General features: G+C 36.8%; 1 protein-coding gene across 1 annotated transcript; it reads left to right on the top strand.

Moving 5' to 3' along the window:
* Nucleotides 1-302: 302 nt before the first annotated feature.
* LOC132030119 (uncharacterized) lies at nucleotides 303-15,996 on the top strand. Its single transcript, XM_059419610.1, has 3 exons — nucleotides 303-559; nucleotides 1,856-2,041; nucleotides 15,604-15,996. Exons 1-3 carry the CDS (start codon nucleotides 494-496, stop codon nucleotides 15,796-15,798), a joined length of 447 nt encoding a protein of 148 aa, XP_059275593.1. The 5' UTR covers nucleotides 303-493; the 3' UTR covers nucleotides 15,799-15,996.
* Nucleotides 15,997-16,590: the final 594 nt, after the last annotated feature.

Below are 16,590 nucleotides of genomic sequence, written 5' to 3' on the forward strand. Positions count from 1 at the left end.
ACCCGAACCGAACCACCAGATACGCAACCCTAGACTCACACACTCACATGGCACTTGTTGCTAATTTAAGTTCTTAGCTTCTCCATCAACCAATTTTAGATTTTTTAATTTGCCCTCTCGTGTCTAATAAATGATTCTCGACAAACCGTCCCTTTGTGTTTATTGGCAGCTTTTCAATTTCCCATCACTTTCTACTTCCAAATTAATACTATTTCCTCCATCCAATTTAGTACAATATACTCTTAAGTCTTTCTTTTTTATACAAGTTTTGATAACTTTCAGGAATTTAAATTCATTAAACATTAAATCGAATCCAGACAGAATCCCATCAATACAAGCTAACTTAACTTATCTTCCCTTCTTTCTTTCTTTGTCCGCTAATTATATTTCAAGAAAGAGAAACTGAACTCATCTGACAAAAAACTAATAAGATCAGAACATACCCTTTTGGGTGAAATTATTTTTGTTCTGATAATAAATAAAGAGGCTTAATATGGTGGGAATTTTTTCTAGATTTTCTGTTAGTAGAAGTGGGCATCGTCGTGCTCAAAGTGCACTTGTAAGTTTTTTTTTTTTTTTTCTTTTTCTCTTGTTGCTATTTTTCTTTGTTTTTTTAGTTTTTTTTTTCGGCAAATTCTTTAACTTTTTATGTGAATTGTGTTGTTTGTTGATCTGGGGTATCAAGAATTGCCTTTTTAATCTCCTTTTTTATGTTAATTGGATAGTGGTATGAGTTATTTGATCCTTTTCATTTGAAAAGATATTGGCTTTAGATAGACTGATCGCATACACACACAAATAAGAGAAAAGATATTGGCTTTAGATTGATAATGGGTAATTTTGTGATCTAATTAGGTCTTTTTGAGATTCTTGAATTGTGGGATTGACTAGTTCATGGTGTGTAGGTGTTTCTAAATTGAGTTTGATTTGGATATTTAACTATGAGATGTTGTTTTGCTGCTGACACTTTTTCCTTAGTGTTCTTAACAATTAAAATCGATGTTACTTTCTTTATTTTAACAACAACAACAACAACAACATACCCTGTGTATTCCCACAAGTGGGGTCTGGGGAGGGCAGGATTGTAGGCAAACCTTACCCCTACCTTTGTGGGGCAGGGAGGTTGTTTCTGATAGACCCTCGGCTTGAGAGAAAAAAAGGATTTGAATCATGATATTATGACAACAAAGTAGCAAGATAAAAAGCAAAAGAAGAAATAGATAGTACACTTCGAAGAAAAGGAGAATATTACTACAGATAAGGAGAATATTCGGCTACCTACTAACCTCCTATCCTATTCCTCGACCTCCACACCTTCCTATCTAGGTTCATGTCCTGAGTAAGCTGGAGCTATGTCATGTCTTGTCTAATCACCTCCGCCAGTTCTCTTCGGTCTACCTCTACCTCTCCTAATCCCTGTTATAGCCAACTTCTCACACCTACTTACTGGCGCATCCACACACCTCTTCTTCACAAATTTCGGATAATTTGACTGCTTAGTTAACAGGATACATAACATACCCAGTGTGATGCCACAAGTAGGGTCTGGGGAGGGACGGAGGGTAGAGTGTACGCGGACCTTAACTTCTTAGTTAACGGGATCTTTACACACAAAGCCGTCCGGATTCACCTTTTTCTTTTTCTAGCTGGTATACATAGATCATACACTAATTATATACGGTTATATACATATTATATATCTACTGTTTTTAATTTGAGTGGTTGGGTGGGCGACGAGTTAGGTTAATTCTTATTAATTTTTAAATTTTAATTATATTGGAGACATACTTATTACATCCAAAAGTATATCATCTGGTTTCATTTATAGTAGTTTCTGGTCTATATGGAAATGCAGGATGAAACAGAAGTGTTGCCCCCAAATACAGAGACAACCGGTGCTGCTACTATAGCTGGAGCTCCCTCTATCACCCCTCATGGCATTGAAATTGCAGTTGAGTTCAAACCAGTTGAACACCCAACTGAGCCGCTACACAACGATCGACCAATTCAATGTCCAATACCAGAACCCTCAATACTGAATGTAAGTTTATTATTCTGTATCATGAAGTTGTGTTAAATAAGATATGCAAGTATGCTCTTATTCCTATCAAACATGTTTATCTTCTACTGTAAGTTTCACTATGTGGAATGGACTCAATATGCAATTATGAGGGTTTAAGAGACGAGACTCAAAAACTTGCAAATTACATAGTCTGCTGACTTTTCAATCTACGGACATGTGAAGTATGATGTATTTATGTAAGCCAATCATTCAACTACATGAAGTGAAAACTTTGGTATTGTCTAATTTGGTGATTACTTAGTCAAGTCTTCTGCAGCCTGCAAGATAGTCCTTCCTAATCCTACTGTCAGCTTTAGAGATGATGGCTATATCTAGCATCTAACATATATATATTAATAACCGAAAAGGGTCAAAAACTTTCAAATATTGTTTACTCGTACCCTTCGTTATACTTTTCGTTCAATTATGCCCCTACCGTTATACTTTGGTGCTGATTTGCCCTTAATTTAAACGGAATGACACGTGACATCATGGGAATAAAATAACTCATCCGCAATTTTAATATCCGGTTCTAATTAAAACCCACCCCAAATTTTGACCCACTACCCGATCCAATTCCCCGCAAAACTTATTGAATTCATAAACAACCAACCAAAGACAAATACGTGGCAAATGTGGGACCCACACCAAGCCCTCATTATCTTCTCCAACTAATCACGGGAGAGACCCAAAACCTGCCCAAATCCAGTAGGCAATAAAAGAATGACCAAACCATTTTTTTTTTGAACCCAAATCACTAAACCCCAGCGGCAATCGAAGCCCAAGGCAAGGACAAAACAGAATTTTCCAGATAGCAATATACGAGTGCAAAGCAAACCTATATCTAACAACGGGTTCATCGGAGGCGAGGAGTCGTGGGCGCTCCGTATCCGAACAAAATCGCCGGCGACGGCGGGGGTAAATAGTGCTCGCTGGCTGCTGCTAAGACACAGTTTCACAATTATCAATTTAACTCCTGCTAGGTAATCTCCCCTGATTTCAAGTTCACAGAAATTCAACTGGTGGCATAGGTATCAACGGCGATTGAGAGCCACTGATTCAACTGGTAGCTGTTTTTGTTGGTACCGGAGGTTTGCTGGCAGTGATTGAATATCGACGAGCAGATTCTGGTGACATGTCTGATTGTGGTGGAGGTGGAGGTGGAGGACGTGGTGACCTGTCGATTTGAATGTCCTGCTCTTATTTCCGTTTCTGAACAAATTGTTGAGAAATGAAGAAGGTGGAGGTGGTGAAGCCGGCGGTGGCAGATGAGTTGGAGTAGATGGTGGTGGAGTTTGGGAGACGAGAAGAGAGGGAGCAAGCAGTGAAAGTTAGATGTATTGTGGCCGTGTTGGCCGTGGTCATTTGGTCGGACCTCGTCGCCGGAGAAGAAGCAGAGAAATGGTGGTGTGGAATTTTGAAGAGATGAGGAGGGTTTGGTGTGGGTCGGGTAGTGGGTCAAAATTTGGGGCTGGTTTTAATTAGAACCAGATATAAAACTGGGGGTGGGTTATTTTATTTTAAGGCTGACATGTGTCCCTCCTTTTAAATCAAGGGCAAATCAGCACCAAAGTATAACGGTAGGGGCACAATTGGATGAAAAGTATAACGGAGGGTACGAGTAAACAATATTTGAAAGTTCAGGGGTATTTTGACCCTTTTGCGTATTAATAATGGCACGTCGCCAGTAAAACTCTGTTTATATGAGTTGGATTTAACTATATTGCATTAATACAGAGAGACACAATGACTCATGCGGAGGCAAAGTCAGTATTTGAAGTTCAAGGGTCAAGATTCTAGTGCTTTTGAGTTACTTATGAGTTCTAAACTATTAATTTGTATTTATTAAGACAATTTCAAGGTATAGGCCAAAACTACTAAGTTCGGCCGAACCCGTAGCCAGAACTGTACATCGGCTCCTGGACTCATGAAAGAATTAACTCTTGACATTGTTTCTTTATAGCTGCAAGCGGTTGATCCATTTCTGTCATTCAGAATTATTTTGTTAATTGGCTTTTGTTGGTTCTTAGTGTCTTTGCTCCAAGCTTCCATTGTCCAGAAGTTAAGAATTTTGTCAGCTGCAAGACCTGAGTTAACCATCATAATTTGTAGGTTTTGCAAAAGTAAACATGACTGATTTTGATTGGTTATCAAATTCTGTTTATTGGATTTCAGTGACAAATATGTTCTAGAGAATGAATGCTTCGTGCACTTTTTCCTATTGGGTGGGGGAGTAAAAAAGTTAATATAAGAAATTAAGAAATCTAAGTATGGAAAAGCAAAGAAAAGAGATGTTGTCAACTGCATTGCACCCTTCTATGCCTTCCATTCCTTTCATTTCATTGATTTTTCTTCTTATGCCCATCTAAACAAAAAAGAAGACCGATATTCACGTGCAACCTTGCAATTTTGTCAGATATCTTGTTTTGAATTATTTTCTCTTGTTTCAGAGTTTTACATCAATAGTGATTAGTGTCAGACAGTTTCCAGTTGGAAAGCATCTTTGCTTTTCTCTTTTTGTTTTTTCCTGTTCAAAACTTTGTAACCAGTTTTCTTATCTTTAAACATCTACGGACTAGTCTGTGAAAAAAAATTCTACAAACTAGTCTGCTTTTTGACTCTATTTTGTGCCTTGTTAGGTAGCTGTGATACACAAGTCACATTCTTGTATGCTCATCATATAGAGTCATAAAGTTTTGATTTCTGTTGTTAAGATGCTAGATTGAATAATTCTTCTTTGCGTTCTGTAATATGTCGGCTTTTGAGTTGGTTAGGATTATGTCACTAACATTCAAATATGTCTGCCAATGGAGATGCATTGTGTTAAGGAAGGGTGGTATCCTATTGGAATACAATCTCAGCATACCGAGGAAGGAATCCCTTCCTTGATTCTGTATGGGAAATACGATCTCTGCATACAAAGGGAAGCCTTCCTTGATTATTCCTTTCCGCATGTCAACATGAATAAGGAAAGAAGGGGTTTGCTGCAATTGCTGAACAAGAAAAACTTTTCTTTTCTTGCGAGTGTACACAAATGATTTGAGAGTTGGCAGAGTCATAAGACATGATTAGTCACTTTTTGAGTAATCTGAAGTTTGGTGGCTAAAAGATAACGTGATTAGATAATCTCACACAAGTTACTATGTATTTGCTTCGCTTGTTTTCTTCCTTTGTTGGTTATATAATGTGTTTAAGTTCAACTGTTGGATATAGTGGTATGGTTTCTCAAACCAATGACTACATCGTGGATGCTATTGTGTTCTAGTTGTGGAAAGGAGGTATTCAATTTATAGGTGTCCAAAATTTTTCCTCCAAGGCAAGAAATAGTCAAATATGGAAGATATTTATATTTTCCTTTTAGGAAAAGTAAAAGCAATTGACTTTCCTTCAAGAGAAACAACAACAACCACATACCCAGTGTAATCCTACAAGTGGGGTCTGGGAAGGTAGAGTGTACTCAGACCTTAACCCCTACCTTGGGAGGTAGAGAGGCTGTTTCCGATAGACCCTCGGCTAAAAAAACAAACAAACCGAAGCAGTGCAGAAAAGAAATAACGGTAGTAAAGACCATACAAAATACTACAATAAGCATGCTTTTATAAAGCATGACAAAGCAGTCTGAAAAAGGAACACATAGTAGGTTTCCTCGTCCCACTTCACGACCTCCCTTATATACTTGAATGCCTCATCAACAGTTGTTCGTTCCCTTGCCCGAGCTTGCCAGACAAATAGCTTTCTACCTGTGAGGGAAGCATAGAGGTCTTTGAACTTCATCCCTACATAGTAATATGCTTGGTGAGCTAGTGATTGGCTATTATTGTGAGGTCTCAGTGGACTGAAATCGGTGAACCATTCACTAGCGCCTAATGGCACACGGTTGACCTTTTCCTCGAACAGGTTATATTTGTTCAACACTAAAACAAATGGGGTCTTTGGAACAAAGATGCCTGATCATTGTTTCAAAAAGTTCCCTTTTATGCATCATCTTGTTCTGAAGTAGTGCACCACCACCAGTTTCCTCTGGAGCAATCCACATCTGATCATAATCACTAAGGGAAACACTTCTACGACAAGGACATCTTCAAACATCTCCACCTACTTGCATCCTTCATTCATTCCCTTGGCATTTAGTTGAATTAGCTGGTACCTGTTCAAAATGACATAAAGGCATAATTATACTCTATGTCCCTAGACTCGAATATTAGACATGTGAATGTATGTATCGTCAGTGCATTTAACTTTTAGCAAGCTTTCAGTATAGGTGAAAGATCAAGGTTCCTTAAAACGCATGTTTGTCCAATTCAGAGTAACACTAGTATGTGAAGGCAAAGAGAAAAATGCTGGACTAAGGGACAAGGATGAAACTTATAAAATCTACACAAAATAGCAAGCGCTAATAAAGATAGAATGCAAGTTATAAAGCAATAACAAGTTAAAACCTAACAAACAAAAAAGTATAACATAATAGTTTACTATTAAAGTTTTACCGTGGTTAGAGACAACACCCTTCCTCCTTGCCACAAATTTCATGAAAACGATTTCTCTGGAGTTTGTTTGATATGCCATGAATAAGGACTTTCCGTGATTGATGAAGCCTCTCCATGATTGATGAAGCCTCTCAAAAACAAGGTTTGTCATGAAATACTTATAGAGAAAACTAGAGAAGAAAAATAGAGAAAAGTCATTTGAGAAGTAATGAACCTCATGTGTAAAAGGTAAAATGTGTGATTGTATTTATAGCGGTTGTGGATCACAAAATCTAAAGAGAAGATTACATTGATATTATTGTATTTATTACACAATAAATACAATAATATCTATTTATAATATGTATTTATTTATAACTATCATGGAGCATAATCCACAAGAAGATTATTTCTAACTGTCGTGGAGCGTAATATCTAGGAGAAGATTATATAAATATTGAATTTATTTTTAACTGTTGTGGAGGATAAAATCTAGGAAATTTTGTATTATACTCCCTTTTATTTTAATTTGGGACAAAAAAGAAAATCGTCAATTCGAAGTTGCACGGTAATATTGTCACGACCCAAAATCGTAGGCCATGACTGGTGCCCGAAGAGTAACTAAAGAAAGGATAAGTTCAAATCATCCGTAGCATAAATAGTGAATACACCTCAAACCTCATAATTTCGGTCAAGGAGCATCTAAGAATATTTGAGTACAAATGTGGGGTAAACTCGAAAAGACAAGCAAGGCAGTAGAAAACGGAAAAGTTGAAGGTCTCACCACGATCAAGAGCGGTTGGCACACCTCAACTGTACACAACTGCCTCAAACCAGATTAGAGAGCACCTGTTGCGGTACTAGAGCTAGGATCTATACGGAACAGAAACAACAATAAGAGTGAGTATAAAGTGCAGCAAGATCATCTTCCTGTCCCAGGGGCGGCTCAATGGAATTGGTGGCCTAAAGCCAAGTCATAATAAGAGGCCCCTAAATATAATGCATAAAATTTACATTACTAATGACTAATGGGACACAAAAAAAATTGCTTTATGATCTATGGATCAATCAAATGAGATAAATAAAAATAGCTACAACTGCACCCAAGGGTGTGGCCTAGTGGTCAATGAAGTGGTTTGAGAAACATAAGGTCTTAGGTTCAATTTCCAGCAGAGACAAAAACACTAGGTGATTTTTTTCCATCCGTTCTAGCCTTGGTGGAAAGAGTTACCTGCTACCTATTGCTGGTGGGAGGTGGTAGGTATCCTGTGGAATTAGTCGAGGTGCGCGCAGGCTAACCTGGACGTCACGCTTATTAAATAGAAAAAAATAGAAAAAACTACAACAACATACAATATGATCTCACATGCTGGGGTATGGGAAGAGTGGGTATACGCAGACCTTACCCCTACCTTGTAGGGTAGAGAGGTTGTTTCCAATTGACTTTTGGCTCACCATTAACTGGGGCGGATCGCACGGTGAGATGTTACTGCAGACGGACTTTTATAGGTCGATAACCCTGGCAAGGAGGTTGTTCAACTCAGAACAGGTCCAACAACAGCCCTAAAGGCCACCTCGGCTTAGTGGGCACACAAACAAGACCACCGCCTGAGCTTGAACAGTTCGCCTGGGTTATTCTCTGCCTGGCCTCAGTACCATCCTTGGTGAATCCTGGCTAATTAAAGCATTTTCACAGTAATACCTAGTAGTCTAGTGTGATACAGTTCAACACAAGGTGTTTAGCATGTCATTCAGGCTAAATATGAATACTGAATTAAAATTGAAAGCAAAATAAAAGAAAAGAAAAATTACCTAAAATCGGAAGTTGTGTTCAGTAGAGATGGGGATGTAATAAACAACAAACTTTTATTATGTTAATAAACATGCTGAATAGGAACGAGGAGTTCCTAGATTAGTTATAAATTATAAACCCCTTAATAGAGTTTTGAAATGGATTAGATATCCTATTCCAAACAAAAAAGATTTATTGGATAGACTTCATAATGCTATTATATTTTCAAAATTTGATTTAAAATCGGGATATTGGCAAATTCAAATTGTCGAAGCAGATAAATACAAAACTGCTTTTAATGTCCCTGTAGGGCAATTCGAATGGAATGTTATGCCATTTGGATTAAAAAATGTCCCTTCAGAATTTCAAAATATTATGAATGATATTTTTATGCCTTATAGCAATTTTATCATTGTATATATTGATGATATCCTAGTATTTTCGAATACTATAGAAATGCATTTTAAACCTTTTGATATATTCAAGAAAATCATTTTTCAAAATGGGTTGGATATATCCAAACCATGAGGACACGGATTCATATGATCAAAATGAAAGCGGAAAGGTAATACTTCTTCTTGAAAATGATGACCTTAAATGGAAAGATGAACCTTGGCAAATAATGCAAATGTATTTTGATGCAACGTCATACGCTACTCCCACTTATAAGTATAGAATGCATTATGAGATGATTCTCTCTTCCACAGGAACAAGAGAATTTCAACATTTTTATCCTGCTAATAGCAGAAAAGTTTATAACTTTTCAAAAATTATAATAAAAAAGATTTTTTCTCCAGCTGAATGGGGATTAAGTACACTCAAGGAAAGAGATTATATCCATCCTGAGCAAAAAGTCCCAGTTAAATTTAATTATTGAGATTATGTTGAAAGTTTTCATAAAGCCTTTTTATATGAGAATGCTAATAAGAAACATTCTTGGTTTATAAAGATACGTGTAATGTTTATAAACAGAGCATACCAAATTGGTTGTGTCAATTGTGGATTCATTATGGTCCATCAGTCAAAATATTACCAGAACCCCTCAAGAGTTTATACACAGAATGGGTTGAAGCTTCTCCCAAGTTAATAGATTTGGAAACAAATAATACATTTTTTGATGGAAGGGCTAATATGTATTTTTTCATAGAATTTTCAATTCCATGGATCATGAAATGGTCTGTAGAAGTGGGTTATACCCCGCAAAACCTTCCTTGTCTCAATAGAATTTATTCTACAAAATTCTAGAAAAAGCTTATTAAAAAAATAGCTGATGGTAATATCCATGGCCAAGAAGTAGAATTAGTGGATCAGATTAAGGCAACTATAGCCAGTTATAGAGACTCCATTAATTCCAGATAGTAGAGAGAAATTCTCAGTCCGTTCCAGCACATCGCTAGAAGAATTTAGATGAAGAAAGGTATTATATCTTGAGACGAAATGATAGCTGCCTTTATGGAAGAAGCCAAGAAAGATTTAATACACAAAAAAGATTTAATACAAAATCTAGACATAGAGGTGCCTTCAGACATATCTATGGCATCCGTTGGGAATAATGAAGACCAGACCTGTTTAGCAGGGGAATCTCAAAGTCTTGATGATACAGAAGATGTTGAGAAATTTTTGTCAAAATTCAAAGACCAGTTGGAAGAATCTTCCACCTCCACAAAAGACAGAGGAAAAGAAAAGATGAAGTGATGCGTGTGCCCCACGATAAAGTGGAGAGAAGACCTTTGCTTTAATAAAAGCAGAAACTTTCAAAAAGTTGTTTGTTTTATAGCTATTATTGTATTTTGCCTTTTTTACTTTTCTTTTTCTTTAGGCATGTTTTTTCAAAAGATGATATCTTTTTCTTTTTCCTTGTCGGCCAAATTTGTCGGCCATTTACCATTTCTATGATTTTAATTTTGTTGGTTTGTTATACTGATCCATTATAAAAGGATCAGAGTATTAGGAAGAAGGCAGGCTTTCCACACCACCTTCTCCTCCCTTTGTAAAAATACTCTTTACATAATAAAAGTTTGTTATTCATTAAGAAGATGTGTGTTGAACTTATATCACCTATTACTACTCTTGTATCATGGCTCTGATACCATTAACTGGGGCGGATCGCACGGTGAGATGTTACTGCAGAGGGACTTTTATTATGGTCAATAATGCTTTGGCAGTGGACCAAGGTTCAACTTAGAACAGTCCAACAACAAATACTAAACGCCACCTCGGCTGAGCGGGCACACAAACATGATCACCGCCTGAGCTTGAACAGTCCGCCTAGGTTATTTTCTGCCTGACCTCAGTACTATCCTTGGTGAATCCAGGCTAATTAAAGCATTTTCACCATAATACCTAGTAGTCTAGTGATACAAATTCGAACAGAAGGTGTTTAATTTGTCATTCAAAGCTTTTAAATATGAATATTGAATTAAAATTTAAAACAAAGTAAAATAAAAGAAAAATTACCTAAAATCGGAAGTTGTGCTCAGTAGAGATGGGGATGTAATAAACAACAAACTTTTATGATGTAAAGAGTATTTTTACAAAAGGAGGAGAAGGTGGTGTGTAAAGCCTGCCTTCTTCCTAATACTCGATCCTTTTATAATGGATCAGTATAACAAACTAACAAAATTAAAATCATAGAAATGGTAAATGGCCGACAAATTTGGCCGACAAGGAAAAAGCAAAAGATATCATCTTTTGAAAAACATGCCTAAAGAAAAAGAAAAGTGGAAAAAGCAAAATACAATAATAGCTATAAAACAAACAACTTTTTGAAAGTTTCTGCTTTTATTAAAGCAAAGGTCTTCTCTCCACTTTATCGTGGGGCCTGCATCACTTCATCTTTTCTTTTCCTCTGTCTTTTGTGGAGGTGGAAGATTCTTCCAACTGGTCTTTGAATTTTGACAAAAATTTCTCAACATCTTCTGTATCATCAAGACTTTGAGATTCCCCTGCTAAACAAGTCTGGTCTTCATCATCATTGTCTGTGGTATTCCCAACGGATGCCATGGATGGATATGTCTGAAGGCACCTCTATGTCTAGATTTTGTATTAAATCTTTTTTGACTTCTTCCATATAGGCAGCTATCATTTCGTCTCAAGATATAACACATTTCTTCATCTGAATTCTTCTAGCGATGTGCTGGAAGGGACTGGGAATTTCACTCTGTCGTCTGGAATTAATGGAGTCTCTATAACTGGCTATAGTTGCCTTAATCTGATCCACTAATTCTACTTCTTGGCCATGGATATTACCATCAGTTGTTTTTTGAATAAGCTTTTTCCAGAATTTTGTATAATAAATTCTATTGAGACAAGAAAGGTTTTGCGGGGTATAACCCACTTCTACAGACCATTTCATGATCCATGGAATTGAAAATTCTATGAAAAAATACATATTAGCCATTGAAAAATGTATTATTTGTTTCCAAATCTATTAACTTGGGAGAAGCTTCAACCCATTCTGTGTATAAACTCTTGAAGGGTTCTGGTAATATTTTGACTGATGGACCATATTGTATCCACCATTGACAAAACCAATTTGGTATGCTCTATTTATAAACATTGGCACATATCTTTACAAACCAAGAATGTTTCTTATTAGCATTCTCATATAAAAAGGCTTTATGAAAGCCTTCAACATAATCCCAATAATTTTGCTCAGGATGGATGTAATCTCTTTCCTTGAGTGTACTTAATCCCCATTCAGTTGGAGAAAAAATCTTTTTTATTATAACTTTTGAAAGTTATAAACTTTTCTGCTATTAGCAGGATAAAAATGTTGAATTTCTCCTGTTCCTGTGGAAGAGAGAATCATCTCATAATGCATTCTACACTTATAAGTAGGAGTACCGTATGACGCTGCATCAAAATACCTTTGCATTATTTGCAGGATGAGACCGCAGTTGCAACCCCACTCTAATAGAGGACGGGGAGGAAGAGGAACAGGCACAGGAACTGTTCTTGCCCAATGGGTAACCAGAGGCTAATAGCCAACCATATTGCAGGATCTTCTAATATTACTAAAGAAGACCCTATGTTTCAACAATTCTTGGATTTCATAAAATCCAAAAAGAAGGATGATAATACTTCGCCTTAATATTTTAGTGCCCTTACTGAGGACGAGGACACGGATTCATATGATCAAAATGAAAGCCGAGAGGTAATACTATTGCCTGACTACCTACTAACTCTCGACCTCTATACGTTAATATCTAGGGTCATGTCCTTGGTGAACTGAAGATGAGTCATGTCATGTCTAATCACCTCACCCTAATTCTTCCTCTGTCTACCTTTACCTCTTCTTATACCTATAATTGCCAACCTCTCGCACCTCCACACTGGGACATCTGTTCTCCTCTATATAAGTTGTATGTGATATGTAATAATTAAATTTTTGGGGCCTAAAGCTGTAGCTTCATTAGATTCACCCTTAAGCAGGTGTTGGACCCGCCCCGCCGTCATACCCCATGGAGAAAGTCTCCAAAAATAATATGCATGCCATGTGTGGAATACAATAGGTATATACTTATGAGTGCAACAACATGTATAAATGAATTGACAACAGATATACATGTTCAACTCAATATAACAACACAGTGGCACCTATGTGTTGCATTAGACCATCCATAAGGCTCACCTTTACCTGCATTTAACTATGCATCTCAACAGTCAATACATAATCAACCTCATCCCATCATAAACCGCACCAACTGTGCGTAACACCAGACCATCCATAGTAATAGTTACCCGGATTATGCGTGAACTAAGTGCTGCCCACAGCCGATAAGTCATTAGTACCAACTCAACTCATCAAACAAATGCACGCAAAATAGGCATCACACTATATCAATAAATTGGAAAAGGAGTTATGCTATGAGTCTCAACAGTATTAACATTGCCACATTCAGTGCAAATTAGTATGCCACGCTCAATATATCAAGTCAGGAAGTATCATAAAGTTCATTATATCAAGCGTTTAAAGCCATCAGTATGGTTTCATAGAAGAAACAACTCCAAATTACAATATTTGACACAAAATAGTATACATAACCTAGTACGCGTTCACCCCATGACGCACTAGGTGTTTGAAAGCCAAATAAAATTATTTTCAGATCATGACTTCAGAAGAACAAGTACTCGAGAGGTTAAAGTCTCACTTGCCTTATAACCGGTGCGCAAACCTTTCTTAAAATGTCGAAATCCCCTCAAACGACATCCAATAGCCTTAATCTATTTAAGAATACAAATAACGGGTCCAAATTGGTCTAGGGGAAGTAATCGCATAATTTTAGTACGACTCGAGTCAAAGTCAACTCTTGGTCAACTCAAACCCACCCCTTTGGTCAACGATCTGAAATCCGAAATTCATCGTATGGACGCATTACCCATAGACTATGGATTCCAATCCAACAATCAAACTCCAATTTTGAATTGCAATTGAGTTCAAACCAGTTGAACACCCGACTGAGCCTCTACACAATGATCGCCCAATTCACCGTTACCAGAACCTTCAATACTGAATGTAAGCTTGCTATTATTCTGTCTCATGAAGTTGTGGTAGATAAATATGCCAGTATGCTGTTGGTTTTCACTATCAAAGATGCTTAATTGATTGCCGTTATTCATGCCCCCCCCCCCCCCCCCCCCACACACACACACACACCCCAAAAACTTGCATATTTTATACTCTGCTGACTTTTCAATCTACGGACATGTGAAGTGTGATGTAGCTATGTAAGCCAGTCATTCAACTACATGAAGTGAAAAGTTGGTACTGTCTAATTTGGTGATTACTCAGTCTAGTCTTCTGCAGCTGCAAGACAGTTCTTCCAAATCGTACTGTCAAGTGTCATCTTTGGAGATGATGGCTAGATCCAGCATTTAAGATATATATTAATAATGGCATGTCAAAACTGAAACTCTTTTTATATGAGTTGGAGTTAACTATATTGCATTAATATAGAGAGACACAATGACTAATGAAAGAATCAGCTCTTGACATTGTTTGTTTCTTTCTACCTGCAAGCCGTTGACTCGTTTCTAGCTTTCAGAAATTATTTGGTTAATTAGCTTTTATTGGTTCTTAGTATCTTTGCTCCAAGCACAGAAGTTAAGAATTTTGTTAGCTGCAAGACATGAATTATCCATCATAATATGTAGGTTTTCTAAAGTAAACATGATTGATTGTGATTGGTTACAGAATTCTGTTTATTGGACTTCACCGACAAATATTTCGTAGAGAATGCATGCTTTGCACACTTTTTCCTTTTGGGTGGGGGAGTAGAAAGACAATATAAAATTAAGAAATCTAAGAATGGAAAAGCAAGGAAAAGAAATTTTGTCAATTTCTTTGCACCCTTCTCTGCCTTCCATTCATCTCACTTCATTGATTTTTCTTCTTACGTCCATCTAAACAAAACAAACTGACATTCACAGTCAACCTTGCAATTGTTTTGTCAGTTACCTTGTTTTTAATTGTTTTCTCTTGTTTCAGATTTTACATCAATAGTGTCAGACAATTTCCAGTTGGAAAGCATCTTTGTTTTTTCCTTTTTATTTTTTCCTGTTCAAAACATTGTAACCAGTTTTCTTATCACTAAACATCTACAGACTAGTCAGCTTTTTGACTCTATTCTGTGCCTTGTTAGATAGCTGTTATGCACAAAGTCACATTCTTGTATGCTCTTCAATTGAGTAATAAAGTTTTTACTTCTGTATTTAAGATGCCAGATTGAATAACTCTTGTTTGCCTTCTGGCATTGGAGATCTGTCATTGTGTTAAGGAAGGGTTTTATCCCTGATGAGAAATACAATCTCAAAAGGGAAGCCTCCCTTGATTATTCCTTTCTGCATGTCCACATGAATAAGGAAAGAGGGGTTTGCTGCAATTGCTGAACAAAAACTATACTTTTCTTGCGAGTGTACACAAATGATTTGAGAGGTGGCAGAGTCATAAGACATGCTTATTCACTTTTTGATTGATCTAAAGTTTGGTGGCTAAAGGATGATATGATTAGAAAATCTCATGCCAGTTACTATGCATCTGCTTCACTTGTTTTCTTCCTCTGTTGGTTATATAAGGTGTTTAAGTTCCTCTGTTGGATATAGTGGTATGGTTTGTCAAAACCAATGAAGCATTTAACTATCCTGTTTGAGAGAATAGCAGGATTACTTTGTATTGCTCAAGAAATAATAGTATCACTTTGTCTCTCCAGCTCCAATTTATACCTGTTTATTCTACTTCTTAGGACTGCTAATTGGGAACATATGTATTTTGTCACTCACAGGATGGGAGAATATGGAAGGAGCGAGTGTCTGCAGTGCGAAGAAGGGCTGATATTCCAGTTATGCAGGAAGGAACAACTGCAGCGCCTGAGGCAGCTGGAACAAGGCCTAGACCACCTGTGAATCGGGTTATTCTTCCATCAATAAGTGCACCTGAACACAGTATCCTCAAACTACTGGAGGAATCTGGAATTTAGCTGATGCATTGCTGAACCTGTCGCAGAGTACCTTTGTTATACCAGATAAACCTGATATTTCATACTTTACTTCTTTCCAGGTTTCTTTTCTTGCTTTCAAATGAAATGTTTGTACTTCTATTTTTATAGGAAACTTCACACATGTGAATGTAAATATTTCTTTTCATACTTGATTGAAATATAGTTTCCAATTGCTTACTATGGTTTTCATTAGCTGAGTGTATCTTCTATGAATACCATCTGCGATAAGTTTACTCATAAGACATGCCAAGGAATATGGTGATTGATATTAACATATGCCTGTCAAATCTTTTGAAAATTTGAAGCAGCCTCTAATGTTGTTTATGGTATTGCCTGTAGCTGTATATGCACTTACCTTGAAGTATGAATTCTTTTAGGTATACACTGGATAACTGGGTATGTAAATTTTGAGAGGATCTGAAATTTGAAACTTTTGAACTCCATAATTTGTCGTGGAAGGGGATTTGAAATGACATCTACATTGAGGGAGCTGTAAATCCGGTGAAAGGAATGTGGAAAACCTTAGATATTAAGATTTAAGAGTAGATTTGAGGTTAAATAGAGATTATGCACATGAATTCATATGTTTATTCATAGATATATAATTGATTGATCCAGGTGCTGGCCTTTTACATTCTTTCCCATATGCGCTGAGTTTGACATTGTACTTGTTTTGAAAAGCTGACATAGAATATTCTTTAACTCTGCATTTGCACTCAGAACTGTGGTTCTGTAGAAGGAATCCTGCTGAGTTCTTCAAAATGGAGTTGA

Source organism: Lycium ferocissimum, chromosome 9, assembly GCF_029784015.1.
Source record: "Lycium ferocissimum isolate CSIRO_LF1 chromosome 9, AGI_CSIRO_Lferr_CH_V1, whole genome shotgun sequence".
NCBI classification, from domain to species: domain Eukaryota; kingdom Viridiplantae; phylum Streptophyta; class Magnoliopsida; order Solanales; family Solanaceae; genus Lycium; species Lycium ferocissimum.

What these genes read in the sequence shown, in the direction of transcription:
- LOC132030119 (XM_059419610.1), top strand. Translation starts at nt 494, where the DNA reads ATGGTGGGAATTTTTTCTAGATTTTCTGTTAGTAGAAGTGGGCATCGT. An exon ending in GTCGTGCTCAAAGTGCACTT is followed by an intron (nt 560 to 1,855) that starts GTAAGTTTTTTT and finishes ATGGAAATGCAG; the next exon opens with GATGAAACAGAAGTGTTGCC. An exon ending in CAGAACCCTCAATACTGAAT is followed by an intron (nt 2,042 to 15,603) that starts GTAAGTTTATTA and finishes TGTCACTCACAG; the next exon opens with GATGGGAGAATATGGAAGGA.